The sequence below is a fragment of the Macrobrachium nipponense genome, chromosome 27, assembly GCF_015104395.2.
Source record: "Macrobrachium nipponense isolate FS-2020 chromosome 27, ASM1510439v2, whole genome shotgun sequence".
Classification (NCBI taxonomy): domain Eukaryota; kingdom Metazoa; phylum Arthropoda; class Malacostraca; order Decapoda; family Palaemonidae; genus Macrobrachium; species Macrobrachium nipponense.
Window position 1 is genome coordinate 10,242,536 of NC_087216.1, and position 24,827 is coordinate 10,267,362.

At 40.1% G+C, this 24,827-nt stretch overlaps 1 protein-coding gene across 2 annotated transcripts; it reads left to right on the forward strand.

Annotated features, from left to right (window-relative positions):
• On the forward strand, window positions 1-24,827 carry LOC135200813 (tubulin beta chain-like). Of its 2 annotated transcripts, none has more exons than XM_064229480.1 (5): window positions 1-170; window positions 19,638-19,750; window positions 21,426-21,547; window positions 22,210-22,454; window positions 22,657-24,827. In XM_064229480.1, exons 1-5 carry the CDS (start codon window positions 114-116, stop codon window positions 23,479-23,481), a joined length of 1,362 nt encoding a protein of 453 aa, XP_064085550.1. In that variant the 5' UTR covers window positions 1-113; the 3' UTR covers window positions 23,482-24,827. The 2 variants fall into 2 exon arrangements, with proteins under 2 accessions (XP_064085550.1, XP_064085549.1); XM_064229479.1 differs by lacking the exon at window positions 21,426-21,547 and adding an exon at window positions 20,123-20,244 and having other exon boundaries at window positions 3-170.

Genomic DNA, 24,827 nt, shown 5'->3' on the forward strand with positions numbered 1-24,827 from the left:
GCGAAGCGAGAGAGCCGAGCCTCAGTTGACAGATCAGTGTCGTAGAGGAAGGACGATAAAGCTCCTCTCCGTGAACTCTCCCTCACTCGCGCACACACATCCCCACCACCAAAATGAGAGAAATTGTCCACGTACAGACTGGCCAGTGTGGCAACCAGATTGGTACAAAGGTACGTGGTTACACTTGAGCTTGAGAATTTAATCCATAGTGGGAAAATATGACACGATGGCCTGTGTGATAGATATTGCCGGCAAGTGTGGCTTCTGTTCTAGTGATCACTGCAAAAAGGGGGGCGTGTTATTTGATACCTTCTAAAGTCGAGGCAGGGCCACCTATATTTCGGCCTCTTCAGGTTTTAGAAGGAAATCTGACACTGTAGTAGATGTTATGACTATAGAGATCAATACGCCACACTTCGTAACTTACGTAAGACAGGACTTAGATGAAAGATGGGTGCATGACTGAAAATGCTATATATATAACTTCACTATCAACTTTCAAGTGATGCTGACACTAACGCTAAATTGGTCGGGCCTTGAATTTAAGATAAATGTAAGCGATCAAAATTTTAAATAGTAATAGTATATTAAGTTTCAGATCAACTTTATTGAAGGTTCAACTTCTCCAAAAGACTAACCTAGTCTCTGAGCCATTAGAGGGGGAAAAAATTGCTCGCTAGAAGTTACGCAAAAAATATTCCTGAAATGTGATCATTAGACGTTAGGGAATAAAATCCTTAGTCTTTCCTTACGGGAGCCGGTAGAAAGAGTCGTCTCTCTGATAACCTCTCACGACTTGTTTAAAAGGAAGCCCGACTTATTTCACGTCGCCTTGACCCTTAAAGCTTAACCTCTAGCTCTTGTCTCACTTTCTCATGTCATTTTAATTGGATAAATGTCATACAAGTTTTGTTCTCACTTTTTTATATGTTAGTTGACGACGAACGCAAGATCGTATGCTATTAGTCTAAACTTTGTTTAACTCATACTATCAGCCTAGTATTCTTCCTCGCTTTATTTGATGACGTTGGCTCAAATCAACTACCCCTCAAGTTCATTTTGTTTATTTTCCTGATTTCACGTTTTCTTTCTAAAGCAGTTCACTCTCCTCTGTCCGGTCTTTTCCGTGACTCACTGAGAGAGAGAGAGAGAGAGAGAGAGAGAGAGAGAGAGAGAGAGAGAGAGAGGCTTTCCTTGACTTCTTTACCTTATAAGGAAATGATCACCTCACGTCTTTCTCTCTCTTTACCGTCCCCCCGCCCCCTTTCCCTCGCAACCTTCTCCTATTAATCCCGAAACTACCTCCCCCTCCCTTTTTATCCTCCTCCCCCCATTTTCTCCTCTCTTCCCTCGCATTCATCCCCCCCACGAATTCTTCAGCATTTCCCTCAGTTACTTTCCTTATTCAACCTCCCTGGTCTTCGCTTTCCTCATTGCCTTGCGCTGTAACCTGGCTTCCATTTTGGGTTTAGACATTCTCCACGATAGGATATATGATATATATTATAATATATATATATATATAATATATATATATATATATATAGATATAGATATATATATATATATATATAGATATATATATATAATATATATATATGAGATATATATATATATAGATAGATATATATATATCTCCAAGGATTGTTTTTTTTACGATTTTTACTTTTTACGGTGAAGACTTGATTAAAATTACTGCAAAAGCCAATATGTGACCGCATTTCATTACCTATTTTCTGTAAAGATGAGTATTTTTGCTATGTAAACTCCTGGGGATCATTATGTATGAATTTAAACCAAATGACACTTTACTTCATAAAAATACGAAAGCGCTGAGTAATATAATTATTAAGAGTGCCATAATTAAAATGCCAGTTTCTTGAGGAGTCAACTAAGTATATATTAAAAGAAACATTTCTCAGCCTTCTACATTAGACCCATACTTCCACATTACTTATCAACACAAATAATATATCGCACTGTAAACATAGGAATATTAAAGAACCATTAAGGTACGTCCCGCTGCACTTATCTTAATAAGATTTCATTATCGTGATGTAATGAATTGATCATTGATCGTATCCAATCACGTCTCACCATGCCTGTGCGTGATATCAATTAGATTCTCTTCAATACTAAGATCATACCCGATACAACGTAACTATTTCAACCCTTTTAATGTTGATCTATCGCCTATTTTGACTGGCGTAGTGAAAGACAGATAAACGAAGGCGCTTTTAAGCCAATTAACCAAAGGAGAGTCATCCATACTCTCGGTCTGGTTAGATACAAAGCTGGTGTTGATAGTCTGCTCTGAGCGTCAGCGAAGTCCCTGTGGATTTTAAACAGTCGCGCAAGGTGGACTTTATTTGCTTATTTTTATTCTTTTGCTTCTTCTTTGACGGAAATCATTTGTTATTTAAGGTTGCACGGGAGTTTTTTTTTTTATATTTTTAAAAGGATGGTGGGGATTTGGGGACGTGAGTGTGGTGTGTGTATCAATCTCTTGAGACATTTAAATTTATTTAATGTATTACTTTTATCTGAATTTATGCTTAAGTTGTTTTAAGGAAAGTATTCGCATGACAAGTCCATTTTGAATGTATATTGCTTTATTGCGCTCAATTAAGGTGACCCACATTACGAAATATAGCACTTAATTTGAGACAATTTAAACACAATGATATAAATGGAATAATGAAAGAAGCAGCAAGTTTAGTTATTTATAGTTACTTATGTTTGTTTTTGAGAGTTTGTTACTTTTAAAGTCATAACCAGTGGTCTATGTGCTGCACTAATACTTACAAAATCTCAATGTTGATGATGAGCAGCACATACAGTATCAGCTGCATACATTAAACTCTACACTGATTCCACAGTCGTCTAAACGAAGCCATCCATGGTTTGTGTTTACTTATGGCTTCCGCTTGCATTTAGTAGAATCAAGTCTCCACGCTTCCCTTTTCGTGCCATGAAGGTTTAACTGCAAAACTGTATGAATCAAGTTTCCTTGACACTAAAACTGAGATGTAACGAGAATAGTACAACCTCAGCTCCGACTTGAGAGAACGGAAGAGGCCGTTTTGCTCAACTAAACTAAGAAATAGTACTTACAAGGGAGTGTCTTTAAACGACATCGCAAGTCACTGAAATAGGACAGCTCTCATGTAGTCCTAAATGTTCCCCTCTCAGAAAAAAAAAAATGAGAGTAGAAGACGAATTATTCAATCTTTTAAATCAGGGCATATTGAAGGAACGTCTCTCATCTGAGAGAGTGGGTGTAACGCGAGATGATGTCATCATGTGGTTTCATGAGGACTTCGCCAATCAACGCCGGCGTTTCTTCGCTCGGCGGTTCCCAAGAATTTCCGTACCGCACAGATGATTGGCTGAGCCATCGCTAAGCCGCTGTCTCGCTGTTTTTCTTTGAATTTCTGCTTCGTTTTTCTCCTTACGGCCTTATCTCTTCTGTTCTTTCTCTTTCCACAATCCAAAGGACTGGGTTATGTTGCACAATCTTGCATGCCGGTACATTTAGCCTTTTTATTGGTCAGTGTTACTTTACTGTGTCCTTGTTTCCAAGCAAGCACTTATCCTGAATATCCACGAAAAGGCAGGCGTTCCTATTCCCTACGAGGACGCCTGTATATCTTCGAATTGATAAGAACTGCGGCTCCTTCACACCTCTTCCATCTTCTTTCTTTTTAGCATCACGATTCATTCCACCTCATGGAATCTGTTGTCATTTAAATCGCATAGCTTCTGCAGGTAAGAAAAAAACCAGCTTCACATATACGAAGTCGATGTTGGCGACTGAGTCAGCTTCTGTTGCAAGCAGTGCGTTCGTAGGGCACTGCTGTATGCAGAAGCGGTAGAAGGAAGCATATAAATGCGACGCATCCTTATTAAGATTCTATTCAGTCCTCAATATATAAGCAAGGTTGAGGTCCCATCTCGCAGGCGAACATACAAATGAAGCTCTGCATACGTCTTTATGTTAGCAGGAGCATTCTGTGAAGGGTCGGTTTGCCCCGAGTCTCGTAAATTCATCCTTATTGACAAAGCGAGGCAGGACCATTATTAAGAGCTCCGCGAGACTGTCTTGCACAATCGTCTGAGCAGAATAAGTTACACATCCCGGCGAGTTTTTCTCTATTCAGTTTCCTTTCGTCACCCCTCCCAAGTTGTCGTCGCCGTTTTCTTTATAGCCCGGAAGTGGCGCGGAGTTCCTCAAGGGGCGCTTGGAGACAGCAGGATGCCGTGCTGTCAATATTCCGCTCCGATGTTAAATCTCATAAACGGAGATTACGTAGAATGATGCAAAATGAATATGCCAAGCAACCATAATGCAAGAGTACTTTACACAAATTTAAATGTCAATTCTGCTCGTCATTGAATGATTTGAAGAAAATGCATTACACATTGACTCGAATATCTATTGATGTAATTCCTGTCATTTAGTTCCTTGAAGGTGGTTAAAAAGAGTGAATTTCTCAGCCTCATCCTCCCTACTCCATTGTTTTTATGCCAACCTTCGTTCACTGAACAGTGCTTCCTGTTCATGGGCCTGGCGGTAACCTAATGTCTTATTATTTCTAGAATAGTCAATTAAATAGCATTTGAGCTGGCCAGTGAGGAGGTGACCAACTCTGGACACCTGAGGTCGACGGTATATAATTTTCGATGACGATTATTGCTCCGAGATAGCACTAGAGGATCCCCATATTTACAATGTAACACTGATGAAAGGCAGATTATGTAGCCGGCAAACCCTCAGTTTAAATAACGGCAAATACCCCTTTGTTTAAATAACGGCAAACAACCCTTTGTCAAGTCAGCTTATTTCCTATGCACAGGCCCTCATTTAACCCCGTGGTGTAACCCCCTCTGGCCCTTGACATGGTGCCTTCGGCCTCTTTCTCATCCTTAGTTCCAACACTCTCTCTCTCTCTCTCTCTCTCTCTCTCTCTCTCTCTCTCTCTCTCTCTCCTTTGCTGCAGCAGCGTGAGTCTATTCGTCTGAAAGAGAAGGAACAGTATTTATTATGTCTCCCAAAGGTCGAACGCTGATATTTATGTCTACTGGTTGAAATTGATTTCCAATCTTTATATAACGGTGCTTATTTGTTGGCAGTGTTTTGATAACCTATTGTACCTGAAGTGGGTTTTTCGTCTAATACTCCTGAACTGCCAGTCATTGGGCCGACTGCTTTTGGGTCTATGCGAAGAGCCAAGAAAACCCTTCGTCCCGAAGAAGCGTAACTGTTCCCCCCCGGCAACAGGTTTAGTATGCCAACCGCCTACAGTTCCCCTCCAGTTCTGCTCTTTTTTAGCTGATTAATGGCTACCTTTCCTCGACGACGACTTTGTCTAGACGGGCGCACTCCTGTGTCGCGCCCTCTCGGCCAAGTGCGTGCTCGCTTGTCTCAATGCGAGTTCACACAATACATGCAACAATGTACTTTGTTATTTCGCCCATTGATTGCAGCTCTTGTTCGATACCTGTTCTGGGTTAGGGTTGCAACACTGTCGGCGGAAATGCATATCGTAAAATCAAAACGTCAACGTAATGGTTTTGGAACTACGAATATTTTTAGATTCGTATAATATATCGTCGTCATGGACAACTATTACGTCCAGATGTCAGGCCTTAAGAGAGAAATTTAATTTTCTTTTCGCGTTCAGGGTTACGTTCCAGGACTTGTATTTCGGATGAGAAAGTCAAAACGGTTTAGAGGTCATAAACTCTGCGGCGGTTAATTGCCATATTTCACTACCTAATTGAATCCTCCTATTTGTGCCTTTGTAAAAGCAAAAATCGCTCTAGACTACTTTAGCAGTTCTTCATCGTATGTTTAAGAGAGTTGGCTCAAGTTTCAAAAGTAATTATCATTTGATCGACCTACCTTTTTATTACTCATTTCTGAGTTGAACAGAGTTGGATATAGAATTTAGGTCAGGGGCAAGCACTGGGACCTATGAGGTCAATCAGCGCTGAAATGGAAATTGACAGTAAAAGGTTTGAAAGGTGTAACTGGAGGAACCGCAGTTGACAATGAATCAAGTGCCAGGAGAGGGTGAAAGTAAGATGATGAAAAAGAGAATATGAAAGGAGGTACTGTAAAAGAAACGAAGTGAGTACAGTAAAAGGAATGAAAGTGGTTGCAGCTAGGGGCCGAAGGCACGCTGCAAAGAACCTTAAGTAATGCCTACACTGCACCGCATGAGGTCCACTGACGGCACTACCCCCCTACGGGTTTCATTCCTTACTTCGATAACGGGGAAATACAACTGGCACAATTATCACCACCCAAGCTTCTTGTAAGCCGTGTGATTTCAGATAAAATACAAAACCCCTTTGATCATCCAAAACAACAAACACCCAAACCGGCCCCTCCACTTCATTCAGCAGCTGGTCCATTCAAGTACCTTGGCTGGTTACAGCAATAACTTTATTAGAACGAATTAGGTGCCTATTGAGGATAATGTCTGCGGAGTCGGGGCGGACAAAACCCAATATATTCCTACAAGGGACAAGATTTTATCATCTGAATGACGCTCATTGTCCAGAAAGGGAGATTCGAGATGTGTTTCCAGTGCTCCTCAGACAAGGCATTCATGTCATGAGACATTATGACTAACGATTATGACAGATTTCATTGACACTATGACTAACGCGTCGTTATCAGTGATCTCACTTGTCTTAGCGAAGGAGAGGATATGACATCATTCTGCTTACGGTGAGGCTAGCATGTCGTGTTCGGTCTTTCCCCGAAAATTCGCCCGAATGGAACGACGCGACAACTCCCTCTATCTCATCTGTGTCAGCCGGTGACGTCACGGTCTCCTTTTAAAGGTCTTGCCTTCAGCTGACTGGCAAGAGCTTCCTCGAAACGGTTGAATTTGTTTATTGAAATGAAACTTTCATGGGCCAAGTACATTTCCTTCCCTCGGTTGGTCTAGAGGTCTTACAAGGACATTTATGGGTTAGGGTGGAGCGGAGTGAATAGAGGGTGGGGGGATTGGGAGGGGGAGGGGGGGCGTCAAGGATCCCTACCCGCATGGGTCTAGCTAGCCGGTGGAAGAGCCAACCAGGGAAAGCCTTTGCCCTCTGAAGACCTGGGTGGAATTCACGAAGGTCACAAGGAGTGGCGCTTTTGTGTGTTTGGCAAAGCATTACCTGTCGCAGTTGCAGAGGTTCTCTTGTTCATGGTTGATTCTAAGATGAATTTTGTGTATCGAAGACTTTTACCTAATATTTCGCTTTGTTAAAGCACCCGCATCACAAGCAACTTTACAAAGATTGCATTTTTCCATTTTAAGTGGGTATCCTCCAAGGTGTTTTCCATTTCTAGGATACTTCTTGAGGAGTGTTGCTTTCCGACCACGACTTAATTTTGCATTTTATCACGTATATCCTAAGGTATACGTGATCAAATCTTTTAGTGAAACAATGCACATACAGAATAAGCAAGAACAAAACCCCAATTCTGAAACTACGAGATGTTTTTCTTTCCATTTGTTTTTACGAGTGTTTAAACGCACACAAGTAACTTCGACAACAAGCAGCTGATATCAACAGATTCATCATTCATTAAACGCGTGGCATGCCTAAGCGACTACATTTATTGTTCATAATCTACTTCACCCAGCGCCATCTGCAAATTACGTCGTCACAATCTTGCGAGAGTTAACAGTAACAAGGAATTAAATTGCTGAAGTATATAGTCAATTTACTTCTGCAAAAATTGAGGTGGGATGATAGAGTAAATCACGGGGAGAGAGAGAGGAGAGAGAGAGAGAGAGAGAGAGAGGAGAGTAGAGAGAGAGAGAGAGAGAGAATGTATGCAAATTCATCGCTTTACCACCGGCTCGTATGTACTTATGATACGAATCTTGAGCCAATTCCTTCTTTACGACATCCAAGATGGGAGATCTTGCAACTGATAGTGTATCTCCCAAGACTGACTCTCTCTCTCTCTCTCTCTCCGTTGCATGATAGATATTCCAATATCGCGGAATTGCTTTCAGGATGGGCTAATATCCCCGAAACCAGTATTCAACGTCATTCTGTATGTGCAGACTGTCAGCGAGGGCCAGACGTAACTGTCACTCTAAGCTTCCATGATCATTACTTCATCTTAAAAGTTCCACTTTCGATACGGCATCACTAGAAACATTTATATAATACTGAAATATTTGTAGTTCAAAGGATCATATGTCACTATGTTGTGTTCGTGCCTTGCATGTTACATCTATCCTTTTCACTGTTATTGTCAGACGATGTCTCAAGCACAAGTATAAGATGACAGTAGATTATGGGTTGGGCACATAAGGAATAAGAAACATAAGGGGTGGTAGCATATACTCCAACCCACACCCCCTTCTCTCTCTCTCTCTCTCTCTCTCTCTCTCTCTCTCTCTCTCTCTCTCTCCTGCGCATGATTCGAGCCTCCAAAATCCGGCATTTTCCAATCTTCTTCAGTCATTTTCTGTAGCCCAAAATTGAACCCGTCAGATACAAGAGCTCCGAAATTCTCTCTCTCTCTCTCTCTCTCTCTCTCTCTCTCTCTCTCTCTCTCTCTCTCTCTCTCTCTCTCTCCTCCCTCTCTCTCTCTCTCTCTCTCTCTCTCCTGTTCCATTCTGTTATGTAGCCGCCGCGCCAGCGGTTACGTAACGCGGAGATTAGCATGCGACGAGATTACTCAAGACTATTTTCCAGTGGTATCCTGGACTGATGTCGCATCTGGAATGGGCTGGCGTGGGAACAGTGGCTTTTTTGTTCGGTCAGAGTTGCACTTAATACGGCAAGCAGTCTGTTCTCTCAAAATTCATCGAGATAAACTTCTGTGTTGGGATGAATGACTCAGATTTCCTCGGCAAGTATTATCTTCTCGCCCGAAAATATGTGCGCGCGCGTGTGTCGAATTACTGAATCAGAATTGCTGGGCAAAAAATCTCTCTCTCTCTCTCTCTCTCTCTCTCTCTCTCTCTCTCTCTCTCTCTCTCTCTACTGAAACCTTCGCATCCGGGAACGACACGAAAACAACCTTTCCTCCAGACTTTAAATGACCCTTTACGTGTCTCGTCTGGCTGTCCATCTAAATATTGGGGGGTTAGATGTCGGCAATATATATATTTATAAAAACATAACAAAACGACCGGCGCCAGACTGGCTGACTAGAGAGAGATGCTCTCTCTCTCTCTCTCTCTTCTCTCTCTCTCTCTCTCTCTCTCGTCACAGCAACCGCTATTCTCTCGTAGACGTACAGCACGTCCGTTGTCGTCCTCGCCGCCGCCGTACGTGCGTGTCCGTACGTACGCGTGTCTGCCCTACATCATCCTTCGTCGAGCTGAAATCGTTTCCCTGTTCGGGCGGCTGGACTTGTCATTCCTGTTCCCTATCGGAACTTGTTCCTGGAGTTTGTGGATCCTCTGTAAAAGACACCGATAGCGGTTCTCGGATTTGAAAGGAAGCGATGAGAATCAAGAGTTAGTTAAGAATCTCTCTCAGTAATATTTCAACACTCGATGTGAAAACCGTGGGCAATTTTAATTTCAAACTTGTCAGCAACAGGATAAGAGAGAGAGAGAGAGAGAGAGAGAGAGAGAGAGAGAGAGAGAGAGAGAGAGAGAGAGAGAGAAACTCAGATGTTTATTTCCAATTCATATTGGTTATTTACATAAAAATTTACTATAGTTACAGCAGCTGGATTGACATTAAAACATTTACGACATATTCTTCTGTTCTTTACTCAGACCACCCGTGCGAGAAGTCTAGTAATAAATAGTACAGCATTGTCCAGAGAGAGAGAGAGAGAGAGAGAGAGAGAGAGAGAGAGAGAGAGAGAAATTTATTTCTCCCTTGTTGATAAAAATAAAAACCTTTGTTAACAAGATCTGTGCCCCTTCCCACAGGTTATCTTGACTCAAGATGTACAGGTGAATCCTCTGCCAATATCTCTCTCTCTCTCTCTCTCTCTCTCTCTCTCTCTCTCGCTCTCTCTCTCTCTCTCTCTCTCTCTCTCTTTGTCCACCGACGTAACAAACACAGGTTTGTGGTTGGTTCGAGTGACTCCACCCAGTTTTATACGTCCGTGGCTACCCACCCATCAAACCCGTGTTTCTTAACCACTGAAATGACATTTCCGTCATCTCCACCCGAAAATAATTAATTCTCTCTCTCTCTCTCTCTCTCCAGTTGTCAAGTACTACATTCGCTAACGCCCTAAGATTGATATGCTGTTAGTGTTGTTCCTTTTCTGCTTTCCTCATACGCCTACTTTGCCTTCCATTCATTCTCCCACCAACTATTTATCTAGTAATTTTTTTTTAGAAATCCTAAATCACGAATTTCTAAATAAATAAAAATAAAAAACACGGATTTCTAAAAAAAAATTTTTTTTTTAATTCTAAAAGGAAAAAAACAAAAGAATTTTTAATAAAAAACAAAAAAGAAAGACAACAATTTCTAAAATAATAATAATAATAATAATAATAATAATAATAATAATAATAATAATAATAATAATAATATTAATAATAATAATAAAAACTGAGGCCTATAAACCGACACCAAACCATTTTGTGCAAAATATCATTTTCTGTACCGCGTCACACACACACACACAAACGTCCATTGCAGATGTCCCCCCACCCCCCAGCCCAGCCCAGCCTGTGTTCTATCTGCCTCCAGTAAAGCGAAAACCAGGTCAAGGGAAGCAGTCATTTCCATGGAGTCGAGATTTCGTTCGCAACAATACAATGGTGGATTTCGGCTCTGTCAGAGGTTCTGTGACATGCTTCGCTCCTTTCCGAAATATATTTGCTCTCTCTCTCTCTCTCTCTCTCTCTCTCTCTCTCTCTCTCTCTCTCTCTCTCTCTCTCTCTCTCTCTCTCTCTGAGTTACTACAGTTGTACTAAAACATTATCACATTATTGCTATCAGCATGCATAAACGTATATACATATGCTTATACGTGTGTGTGTATATATATATATATATATATATATATATATATATATATATATATATATATATATGTATGTATGTATGTATGTATGTATGTATGTATGTATGTATGTATGTATGTATGTATATCGTATAATGTATAATATACACTCGCGCAATATATATATATATTATATATATATATATATATATATTATATATATATATATATATATATAATATATGTAATATATGCCCTTTTCCATTAAGAGGTGGCCTTGAGGGGTGAGCCCTCCTGCTTTCCAGCAAGCCTTACCTGGGATGCGACTGCTACACCCATACCCAGGCTACGCCCACTTGTTCCCTAATTCACTGCTTAGGTCAACAAAAGCAGAAAGGATTTATAAATGGTCCCACATGATTCGTAACCCCACCCCCCAAAACAAGTAAAACCGTGTTTGGATCTTCTTGCATATATATAGAAAGAGTACAAACATTTTTCGATAGTTTGTTCCCACTAAAAAATAAAAAAATAAATCCTCTTCGCTTATTTCCGAAGCTTTCCTCATCTCCCCTATTAATATAACAAAACCCCCTCCAGCAATTGCCTGCCCTCCATAAAAACCCAAACCCCCTTTCCCATCCTTAATCTTCCAAGCTCGACCTTCACAACATCCATCAAGAGAACAGGTGTAGCAGCAGCAGCTACGGCAGGTGTTTGGGGTTAATGTTGCTTATTTCCATAAATTATGAATCTGCCTTTTTTTTTTTTTTTTTTGCGGCGCCGACTCAAGATGGCCGAAGGGTTATCATGACAAGACACTGGCTAAGAATGACATGTAATTAGTTGAACTCAGAATTTGTTAAGTTGCAGCTAATAATAATGAGTTGGTGGAAAGTTCTAGTGTACTGAAAGGTACTTTTTGTACTTGTAATTATTACTATGCAAATGAATGTTCTTTAAAACTAAAAACAAGAATGAGGAGGCACAATTTAAGTATGTAGGCACTAAGAATGTAGGAAGCTTAAGAATATCATCACATGAAACAAAGGTGTTTGCTATGAATTATCTGGTAAAAGTGGGGTTATATCAAGTAACTCGTTAAAAGAAATGTTTTTACTTGTGATCCAAAAACACTTTATACGATTTTACTAAAGGCTGTAAAGAATACAACACAAAAAGTTATGAAAAGGATGTATATCAATTACCCATACGCCCCCCAACAAAAAAAAAAGTTATCAGGTAAAAATTGGGATATTTCAAGTAGCTAACTCGTTCAAGAAATGTGTTTTCATTTGTGATCCAAAAACACTTTTTACGATTTTATGAAAGTCTGTAAAGAATACAACACAAAAAATGATCAAAAGGATGTATATCAATCGCCCACACACCATACCCACAAAAAAAATGAAATATCTGCACTTACTCCACCTGCCTTGGAAGTTCCTGGTTTACATATCCTCAATCGGAATCCTTTAGTCCACGAGTCGTCCGTGGGCCCTTGAACTCACCTAAGGTTGCATTTAGAGGGGCGGACACAAAATGGGACCGGCAAATTCTACACGAGTCCTGTTCCCTCCCCCCCTCAGCCATCCTTACTCCCTCTCCTTCTTCCTCCTCCTCCCCCCCACCCCCTATTTTCTACTGTGTCCTAGTCCTGGCCAGCTCCCTGACGTTGTCCCTCCACCCAAATCCTACATTAGTTATGTCATTATTCAGTGGTTTCCTTCCACAAACACGGATCCCGCGGGGCACGGAATCTCTCTCTCTCCTATCCTCTCCTCGCTTCTATCTCTCTCTCTCTCTCTCTCTCTCTCTGGCAACTTTGCCCTTGCAAATAACTATCATTTAGTAATGGGTAATTATATATTTAGATATATATACTATATATAAACATATATACGTATACGTATATATACAAGCGTATAAACGGCATTGACTTTAAAATTGAAAAAGCAAAAGCTATAAAAATTCGAGCCAAGACCCGGGTCTTGGCTCCAATATTTATAGCTTTTGCTTTTTCAATTTTTATACGTTTATTATTATAATATAATATAAGATATTATATAGATATATATTATGATATATATCTATATATATATATATATATTATAATTTTTATATATACAGACAGAAATACATACATACACGCGAATGTGTTCTGTTTAATATGTCGATTTTCACTTGTTATGAAGCACTACCAATGCAATCGCGTGTTGTCGCCGGGAAGCACTGCAAGGAAGCATTTGTTTTGCTTCACTCGACAAAGATATGTGTTTGCAAATTCTGATGTTTACCTTGGTGGTCGTCGCAAATAACTGCCTTTTTGTTTTCACGCGCCACTGCGGAAGGCTCTTAAAAGCTGGCGGAAATTTAATCTTGGTTATTATTATTAGTAATAATAATATGATGATGATGACACTTGACGCCTTATCACGAATATCGACGACGGAGATAGCATTTCACCCACCAAAATTTTTGCGTTCTTTAAAAAAATTAAAAAATAAATAAATAAAAACTTTCGTAGTCGTAAACTTTTTCTTGTCTTTTTGTCACAGGTGCCTGTCGATGAATTTAGAAGAGTCATTAGTTTCTTATTTATTTTCTTTTTAATGTTATTCTCTCCACGGTACACCTTCCAAGAAATGGCGACCTTGGGAGCTTTCTCAGCTTCTGCTTGTCCTTCATAGTTAAGATCAACAAACGGACTGACTATCTTAGCTCTCCATAAACACGAAAACTGGAATAATATTGATTGGGTGAATTGTTTAGGATGAACGGAGTTCTGGACCGAAAAACATCTACACAATGGTAAATAATTATTTTATCTTTAATTAATCTTCACTGTCGGTTTTAGGACTAAACAATAAAGCAATCCATAAGAAAACTTAATCAAACAATGATTTTAAACAAAGAAATTCATAAGAACATGTAATAAAACAATGATTTCAAAGTTCTATTAAATAACACTTTAAAAAATTTAATAGGCCAATAAAAATAACTAAAAAAAATGAGCGCAGCTCCGTTCATCAACGGAGCTATTCCTCAAGACACTTATTTTTTTTCTTTTTTCCGCTGCGGTGTTTTATCTTCTTGAACGAAGCCATTAAGCGCTCTAACGGTGCGACCTGAAGTGAAGACTGTCATTTGAAACCATATGTTTGAAGGTCGTGACCTATATTCTCATTTTTTCTATTTTTTTTTTCCCTGATTGTTGTTTTATCTACTTGACCTTTTTCGAGAGAGGAAGATTGGCACAACGAAAGGAAGTCACACATCGAGAATGCTAATGGAGTTACCAGGAGTACAAGGATTAGGATGTCTCAAAGACTTGTTAGTCCATCCGTGGAGACATCGTGCGCTCACTTATCTGTAGGAGCAGGTTTTACTGCTCATCCACAGTATCCTGATCATTTTATCTAGCTTTCTTTTAAAACTCTTCCACACTGTTGGGCGGAGTGGTTAAAACATATGAGAGAGAGAGAGAGAGAGAGAGAGAGAGAGAGAGAGAAAATTTAAAGCTAACTGGGTAACTTTACATTTCTGCAATATCCCTCGAAACAGCTACCGAAAAACTAATAAATTCCACTGAACTATGATGATAATAATAATAATAATAATAATAATAATAATAATAATAATAATAATAATGCCTCCTCAAGAAAGGGAAGCAAAATACATCCATGCAAGAAAGAACCACCGAAGAAAACAAACTAATAGAAGGGACGAGATAATGATGAGAAGGTATTTAAAGATGGCGGAGAAGAGTCCTTTACCCAGGGATGATTGAGGTGGATGGAGTGGGCTGGGAAGTCGAGGGGTGGTTGTGGGTTGGGAAGTCGAGGGGTGGTTGGGGCGGACGTGTGGACCCTCCCTCCTCCCACCCACCTCCCGCTTCCTCCTCCCTATGACATCATGGCTGGCATATTCGTTGGTTGCATTCGTGCCTTTGGGTGTGTAAACGAGAAACAACAGAGGAAGAAGGTTGGTAAGACGACACAGTAATATGAGAGAGAGAGAAAGAGAGAGAGAGAGAGAGAGAGAGTATACTACACAGCAGAAATGAAAAAGAGAAATGACATTTCGCTCAAAGAAATATGCATGTACTCAGCGTACTTAGAGAGAGAGAGAGCGCGCCTTAGTACTACATAGCAGGAATGAACATGAGAAATGACAGATCGCTCAAAGAAATATGTATGTGCTCAGTGTATTTTGAGGCATGAGAGAGAGAGAGAGAGAGAGAGAGAGAGAGAGAGAGAGAGAGAGAGAGAGAGAGAGAGAGAGAGAGAAGTCCTAGCTCTGGTTAGCGGAGAATGACCACAAGACAGTTGCGTTCTCATCATCTTAAGCTTGAAAGACGGGAGGTTTTTAAATGCCGTTACGACCCCACCAACCAAGCACATTCCATCTCGTTTCACAGGTGAATCTGTGATTAGTGCTCCGTAGTTACTGGTAGACTGAGCCAACTTCCGTCGCAACTTGCGACGGAAGGTATTCAAGATGCCGAGAATGCCGTAGCCTTTTGACTCACTACAAATGGAACTTTGCTCTATTTTTCGTTTTTCGTGATCAAGTTTTAGACATTTTCGTTCCTCTGCTCAAATCTGTTCCATTCGTATGTCGATTTTCACATAACTATACATTTTATTCATGTGAAATGTAAAACAATTGTCATCTCTCTGTATATATCACTCATGCCCAATTCCAAACCCACATAATATTTTATTTCTTTTATATATCAAAATATACAGATTTTACTATCGCTAAATTAGGTTAAAATTCCAACTTTAGCTTGAGCTTTGCCTGAAGCATGAACTATGAGTTTAGTTCCTATGACCCGAACGCGATATATCGTCCTACGAGTGGTGGGGGGGGGGGGGGGTGTAGGTGTGGGTTCACCAGCTCCCCACCCTTCCAGAACTTTCGCGCTTCGAGTTGGCAACAACTCATATGCCTTTATTGGATGCGTAAGTAGTCCGTCCTTCCTCAGCAGCCTTCATTTCCATAGTGTCACAGGGAATAAGCCTAACTTGTTGCAAAATTGTGCCCTGTTTAGGGATAATGAGAGGGACACGACAGGAGGGAGTTAGGATTTTTGGTCTAAAAGGTCTTTTAGTCGTATGTTCTAGGGCCAGTCCACATCGGCCTACTACCCCAAAACCACCCAGCCAATTTATCTTCGACATGAACCAACGCTTCTTAAGAAGTGACTAATCCGAAAATCTTGCCTACTTAATTATCGCAACGGATAATTGATAATCATCTTTAATTAGCAGCGGTTTGATAAAGTGATGGTCTAATGAAGCTAAATTAAGGAAGTGGTGGAATTCGTGCTTGGGATTTTCTCTCGTATGATCGAAACACTTTATTTGAAAGATAATCTTGGGAACATATTCAAATGCATAAATATAAGCATTATAGCCTTGAGAGAGAGAGAGAGAGAGAGAGAGAGAGAGATTCTGTCAAAATCGAGGACGCCATCCTTAACTTCAGGTCATCCGAAACCAGTTGGGAGAAGGTCCGGCCAGATTCCTGCCACTCCTACTTGACCCAGACCTCTCTCTCTCTCTCTCTCTCTCTCTCTCTCAATGTCGTTGTTGCTATAACTAAATGCACTGGACTGGAAGGCAGTGGGTTGACAACCATTTTATCTTTAACATACTCTATTTGTTGCTTTCGTACGAATGTCTGTGTCATCGTTTACGCATTGTGTGCCAATAACCACTTCTTTTAATCTCTCTCTCTCTCTCTCTCTCTCTCTCCTCTCTCTCTCTAGCCTTGTCAACAAGTGTAGGCAAACCTTGGCCAGAAGGTTACACCGGCACGCTTGCGGTAACGAAGTTATTTTCTTTTTAGTTTGTGTGTGAAAATAACGGCGATGGATAATAGACATAACAGAGGTTTCTTCTGCTTCTTTATTTTTTTCTTTTTTTTGTTTTTGTTTCTTCGTTGGTGATAACTTCTCGCTGACAAGTATTTTGCTGTAACAGGATATGATTATATATATATATATATATATATATATATATATATATATATATATATATATATATATATATATATATATATATATATATGACTGGTAAAATGTTCTGTAACAACAGAATTCCATCTAATAAAAGGAGCCCATAAAAACACCAAAACCAAAATGTAGAGAGAAAAAGTACTATATTTCAGAGACTGCTGTCTCTCTCTTCAGGTATATTCATATACCTGACGAGAGAGACAGCAGTCTCTGAAATATAGTACTTTTCTCTCTACATTTTGGTGTTTTTATGGGCTCCTTTTATTAGAGTATATATATATATATATATATATATATATATATATATATATATATATATATTATATTATATATTATATGTATATATATATATATATATATATATATATATATATATATATTATATAGTGTGTGTGTGTTTGGGGGTACATGTTAGACCTACGGCAAAACAAACCAGCAATTGCTAAAAGCAAGCGTAATTTATAGGGGAAAATCAACTATATCAAAATCAACTGAGGTCTGAGAATTATCTACACCTAATCACACCATTAACCAGTCGCTGGACCATCCAACGCCAGTTGCTAAAAGTATTTACGAAAACATCTCTCGCTTCCGTCGCGGAAGGTGGGAGCGAGGGTGGGGAAGATCGTAAGATCGTTCATCCGTGTACGAAGACGAGGAGTGTGGACGATAAAACCTGAGCTATTGCATATCTGTCTCGGACGCGTGATTCACCGACGTATTTCATTACGTGCAACTTCGAAGGAAGCTCTCGCCAGCGGTTAGCGCCTCTTTCGTTTCTGCTTGGACAGATCGGTGAGAGAACGAGCGCCAAAGAAGTGATGATAGAGAAAATGTCACCGAGAAAGCTTTCAGTGGCGTTGGAAAGATTACTCGGAATGAACTAATAATCAGAAAAACTGCAAAAAATGGGGGTTGAATAGGTACCTATATAAAGTAAATATACAAAATAGCGTAGAACATATTCTTACGATAAACAAAGAGGAAGCAAAACATGATTTCCTAAACACCTCCATCCAGTCATACGACTTTTTAAACAAACTATGAACCAACCAAACATACACACTCCTCCCCCCAAAAAAAATATAGAAAAAATAAATGAAAATAAATCAATCAATCAATAAACAAACTCAAAATCCAAATAGGAAACATACACACAGCCCTAAATTATCAAAACAAACAAAGTATCTAGAAAATAAATTAAAAATAAATAAATAAATGAATACTCAAAATCCAAATAGAAAACACATACGCAGACCTAAATTATACAAAAAAAAAATAGGATCTAGCAAAAAATAAATAATAAATAAATACTCAAAATCCAAATTGGAAATACTAGAAAGCTTCCGCCCCCTGGAACCCGAGGGAAACAAAGAAAGTAAAAAATCGCCCCCTTCAGCCAGGTAGTGTTGGCGACGCCGGGGATTAGGAGGCAGCCGCGATGACGGAGGAGTTACGGTATCAAGAGATCCGTATCGCTCGCTCGCTCGCTCGCTCGCCCCACCGGAAGTTATCATGAATAATTTAGAGGCTCCAGAGCTGTTCGGGACGGTCACGGTCACATTACCCTGGTGCTGATAATGTACAGACATACATACGTATATACATACATACATACACACACGGACGCTCTACTCAATGCGTTGCTGAGCCTCTCAGCCGTGTGTTTTGTTGGTTAACTGTAATCCGGTATATAAAATACTTCATACATTCTGAGCAGCTATACATTTTATTCATAAATTACTGTATATTTCAATACTTTAATATATTATACACTTAACTATAAAATCTGAATGGTTACATATTAGTCATAAATTACTGTGATTTTGTTGCATTAAACACTTCAAATGCATTCTGAATAGTTAATATCTTTCATAAATTACTGTACATTTTGTTGGATTAGAAAATTCAAATATACATTCTGAATGGTTACATATTCACAAATTGCTGTATATTTTGTTGCATTAAACATTTCAAATACACGTTCTGAATATTCACATATTATTCATAAATTACTGTATATTTTGATGGCATTTAAACACTACCAAAATATTACATAATTCTTGAATAGAGAATTATTCACATAAATAACTTGCTATATCTTGATGATTATTACAAAGCTTCAAATGTACATTCAACACAGATGGGTATATGATATACAAATTACATTACATTTTCAAGACATGTTGTCTTAAACGCCGAGTATTTACTTTGTCTCACGGACACGAGGAGAAAAAGTATATGTTGCAAATCGCGTTTTTTGTTTTCGTTTAAAATTACACGTACCTTCCCTTTGTTTGGTAGAATAGCCTGCCACTATAATCCAAGGCAGTTTCGTGGAGTTTGAAGAATGGACCTTTATTATAGAGGTGTTAGAAATGATACGCCTTTACCCAGCTTGTAATGTTATTGTCCCTTGGGGAGAGGTAGGGGGAGAGGTAGTGGTGGGTGGGGAGAGGAGTAATGTCCGAGTAAATTTGGGGAGAATGAACTGTGTGTTTTTGTCTAGCTCCTCATGCTGGGGAATTTTGCTGGGATTCATTCGTGCACTTGGGGGATGAATTTCATATTACACATTTATCTCAGTCTCACATTTTCATGCGCTGAAGGAATAAGGTATAAACAATTGTACTAAATATATCTCCTCCTTCTTCTTTTCAGTTCTGGGAGATCATCAGTGACGAACATGGCCTCACCCCTGCGGGTACCCTGAGGGAGAACGTGCCCCACGACGTTAGAGAACTGCAGCTAGAAAGAATCAATGTATACTACAGGTAATGCAGCAGTTCAAGACGTCTCTTGTTTCCTCATATCATATCTATATAGATTTCCTCTCTCAATGTTTTCGTAGCGTTGGTCAATGCAGTTCATTAGGCCTTAATAGAATTGTTTTATGTCAATGTGAATTATTACATCCATTTTTATATTACCCTTAAGTTCAACGTATTACTTGGAACTAAATAGTACAAAGGATGACTAGCGCATCACAAACTAAAGACTATTAGAAATCATCATACCCTCTATATCACCCCTACCCAATTCCCCTCACTCCTCTTGATCCTAGTATTCAAATCTGTACTTGTATCACAATGTTTCGAGGTGCGCTACCCATTTTCCCATGAGAAATAACCTTTGCCCCTTCGCAGTGAGGGTGCCCCCGGGAAATATGTGCCCAGGGCTATATTGGTGGATCTTGAACCCGGCACAATGGACTCTGTCAAAGCAGGACCTCTGGGAGAACTCTTCAAACCAAGCCACTTTGTTTTTGGTATGTCACAGCTGCTGTCAGTCACCACGCCCCTTCCCCGAGCCCCGCTCTGGTGGATGTTAACACAGCAATGACCTAACACTTTCCGAGGAGCTATGGAAATTCTAGGGATCGTAACCACTAAGCGATGTCTAAAACCTCTATACCCGACCCCTGCGGAATTCAGCAGTCTTTTGAACTCAGCAGGGGTCATAATCCTTTTAACAATTGCACTTAATGCACACTCACTCACGGGAACGGACCTTTCCGGGAGTTTACAATAACGACACTAAAATTGTCCTTAATGACCAAACCACTAAAAAACCCTCCGAGCCCCTTGATGGGTAACAGGTGTTGTTGACTGGTGGTTTAACATTCAAGGCCTTCGACACATTTCTAATATGTTCTACTAATCTAGATCTTAGTTTGCTTTGCAGCTTTAAATGTTTTACTAGATGTCAGTTAATACCTTCATGTACTTCCAAACAGATTAGAAATCATGGTTTTAATCTTACATTCTAAAATACGGAGACTTTCCTTTATTGAACAGCGTGATGCCCCAAGTATGGTCACTGTCACCTTTCATTATACACAATTATCTCTATATTTGTTTGGAGGTGTTTGAAGCAGCTTGCATTATAATGACCTGTGTAACATTGCTTTAGCTGTGAGCACAGTCTATAGTGTTACTGAATGATACACAATTTTAAGCACATTTTTTTTTTTGTCTACTTGTTGCATGTAATTGTATAAAAAAAAAAACGCCTGACCACACACGAGTAGCATCTTTGACATAGAAAACATTTGGTTTAATTAGATTCGAGATTGATCTTAGTAAGACAGTTTCAGTGGAAAATAACACAACCTTTAAGTCTTTCTGCCTGCAAGGATGTTACAAAAAAACATACAGTTATCACCATCTTCCAGGAGATCATAGTCCCAACCAGAACGCTGCCTATTGGTGTTCTTTTAAGATTCAGTAGCTGTGATGATGTATTGCATGGACTTACAAAACAAAGAAAAATGCAAGGGTTTTATACTTTGATAGGACTTAGTGCATAGTGAGATAGTAGATCACATTAGACTGGCTTCCAAACAATAGACTGTGCATCAACGGCAAAGGCAATGTTTCACGGCCACAAATGGGTAATTAAAGATTCCAAGAGCAGACGGTCTGAGATTTTATTACTGCTTATTAACAGCGAAGGGAACAAGGGCAAGTTCGTGCCCCGCGCTGTCCTGGTAGACCTGGAACCTGGCACCATGGACTCCATCAGATCTGGACCTCTTGGACCCCTCTTTAAGCCCGAGCACATCGTCTTTGGTTAGTAGAAAGTCGAGCTGCCCCTCGGAATGGGGCAACTTTGTGAGCAGCCTGAATTCCATTTGTCAAGTCCTTTTTACCTTCGGGTGCAACGTGTTCAAAACTGTTGCGTCTTTTCATTCCTCTTTGATACCATTCTTAACAGAACAATTACAAATTTTGCAAAAACACTAATAATTTCTTTTGAGCAAATTTTAACCGAAAGGTTCTTAATGGCCCTAAGAATATCTTTAAAATTAATTCCTATTAAATGAAATCCTTGCATCATCTGATAACTCTTATAAGATTTTTGCCAATTAGCAGATATTTTACAAATGCATGTATAGTATTTAAGCTCGTGCCTGAGACTGATGATGCTGGCTTTAATAGTTTAAGAAAGTGCATGACTATTTAGCAATGAAAGATTATGTTTATTTGTGTAACACGTCTCACGTTTAATATATTAAACTTCACTTTGAACTTCCCTTCATGAAGTATGTCGTTGTGTTTCCAGAGGCTTACACTGAGTTTAAACATTCCCATAGTTTAGAATCTGCAGAATGTATTATTCTCTAATGTATATAATAATGCAGTCCAAATTGACACAGTAGACTAATCAATTTATACCACGGATAACTTTCTCAGAATGTGTAACTAATACATCTCGTGTTGATTCCTCATAGGTCAGTCTGGTGCTGGTAACAACTGGGCAAAAGGTCACTACACTGAAGGTGCTGAATTAGTCGACTCTGTATTAGATGTTGTAAGGAAAGAAGCCGAGAACTGCGACTGCCTACAGGGATTCCAACTGACACATTCCCTTGGTGGAGGCACCGGATCGGGAATGGGCACCCTCCTCGTTTCTAAAATCCGAGAGGAATTCCCCGACAGGATTATGAACACATTCTCTGTCGTACCCTCCCCTAAGGTAAGGGACCCAATTTATGGGGAAAAAAGCTAAATTTGTTTTTATTAGTTTAGTATTGTAAATTAAACATGAGGACTTGGGAGCAAGTACAATGAAAGGCTGCAAAATGTCTGCAGTGCATTTTGCAACTCACATAGTTCATTGAATACTGTGTTGTCTGGGCAACTTTCAAAGCTTCATGTTATATCCCTTTTCTTTCCAGGTCTCAGACACTGTCGTTGAGCCCTACAACGCCACCCTTTCCATTCACCAGTTGGTAGAAAATACTGACCAGACCTACTGTATTGACAACGAAGCTCTCTACGATATCTGCTTCAGAACTCTCAAGCTCATGAACCCAACCTATGGTGACTTGAACCATCTGGTCTCACTCACAATGTCCGGTATTACGACCTGCCTCCGCTTCCCTGGACAGCTCAATGCAGATCTTAGGAAACTGGCTGTGAACATGGTACCCTTCCCCCGTCTGCACTTCTTCATGCCAGGCTTCGCTCCACTCACTGCCCGAGGGTCACAGCAGTACCGTGCCCTCACAGTCCCCGAACTCACCCAACAGATGTTTGATGCCAAGAACATGATGGCGGCTTGTGACCCGCGCCATGGCCGCTACCTCACTGTCGCTGCAGTTTTCAGAGGCAAGATGTCCATGAAGGAAGTCGACGAACAGATGTACAACATCCAGAGCAAGAATTCCTCCTACTTTGTGGAATGGATCCCCAACAATGTCAAGACTGCTGTCTGTGATATCCCACCAAGAGGCATCAAGATGGCCTCCACTTTCATTGGTAACTCAACCGCTATTCAAGAGCTCTTCAAACGCATCTCTGAGCAGTTCACTGCTATGTACAAGCGAAAGGCTTTCCTTCATTGGTACACTGGTGAGGGAATGGACGAGATGGAGTTCACCGAGGCAGAATCTAACATGAATGACTTGGTATCTGAATACCAGCAGTACCAAGAAGCCAGCGTTGACGATGAAGATGACATTGGCGAATACGAAGAAGATGCTGAACCAGAAACTGCCTAAACTAAAAGCTGCATTAATCAAACTCGAATGGCAACCTGTCACATAGATTTGCTGTGCTGAATCCAAGTTTGCATTTAGTAATCTAAAATATTCTGTCATCCTTGACTATAAAAGAAAGACATAAGTTTGTTTCAAGCATGGCAGATGTTGACATTTTACTTATGCTTCATATACCAAGTACGTAAATCGATGTGCTTTTTGCTAATTATCATTCATAAACATCATAATACACTAGATCATTCTTATTAGCCAGGAAGTTTTTTTCAATTGGTTCAGTCTTCAACTAGCAAACGGCTACACTAACTTTCTACCGAGAAGAGGATTACTTGCCATGACCCATTCAGGGACTCTTGGCGATGTCCCTCTCTTTCGTGGGTGTTGCTTACATCACTGCCATTATCATCAGCAGCTTTGTCTTTGGAGAAAAAATAGTAAGATAGAAATAAAAAGTTGGAGATGATGGTGTCTTTGTGCTTCAGCCTAGGATGAAGGGTTGAGCCAGTGGCTGTTCAGATCTCTCATTCGCTCATCGTTATTTGATTCTGTAGCAATAAGTCGAAGGTTCATGTCGCTTTAACTCACAGCAGCGCAGGAGTCCTTCTCGTTCCCTTTGTGCTTTAATCTAAGTGAGTTATCAAACAAGAGTAGAATTATATAGCTTTTATACAAATTATGTTACGGTTTTGATGTCGGATTTCTCCACTTTGTCAAGCCTTCAAAGAATATGCCAGGAAGGCAGTGTGTGCTGACCTTGGTCCTGTGAGGATGGTAGGCATAGACCCTGAGGCAATTCCTCCAGACATCCCTCTGATTAGGATATCTCCATTCCCTTTCCTCTGGAGTAGCTACTAGAGTTCCTCCTAAACTTCACTGAATGGCATCTACAAACCTTAAAAGAAAGTTTTAAAAAACCAGGTATGGTTCCCTTGACCTGTCCCTCCCACACACGTCAAGAGAAAGGCTGCTATCTTTTCCATCCCACCGCCCAGACCATCATTAAAAGTCCCTTTAATACACGTATTCACATCCCAGTCCAATTTCCCACCTACGCTAATGTTATAAAAGGAATCCTGACCCTGGAACTGTGGGCAGTATGGACCTGCTCTTCCACCCACTTGACAAGAGAAGGGTCAAGACTATCGCCTTGGTCGACGCCAACACACTACTATACGCCTCTTCACATTCCTCGCGCTACAAGGAGCTTTCAGTGTGGGCGTTTCAGGCCCATGGCAATGGACGGGGGTTGAAAGGGTGAATCATCAACCGGGAGACCCACCCATGTTGCCATGCCTATCTGACGCTCACGCCAGTCTAATACGGCACAAATAAAGTCACAAAATTCTAAA

Excerpts from the sequence above, each read along its gene's own strand:
- LOC135200813 (XM_064229480.1), top strand. The coding sequence starts at position 114 with ATGAGAGAAATTGTCCACGTACAGACTGGCCAGTGTGGCAACCAGATT. Across the intron at positions 171-19,637 it reads GCAACCAGATTGGTACAAAG|TTCTGGGAGATCATCAGTGA; the intron begins GTACGTGGTTAC and ends TCTTCTTTTCAG. Across the intron at positions 22,455-22,656 it reads CTGTCGTACCCTCCCCTAAG|GTCTCAGACACTGTCGTTGA; the intron begins GTAAGGGACCCA and ends TTTTCTTTCCAG.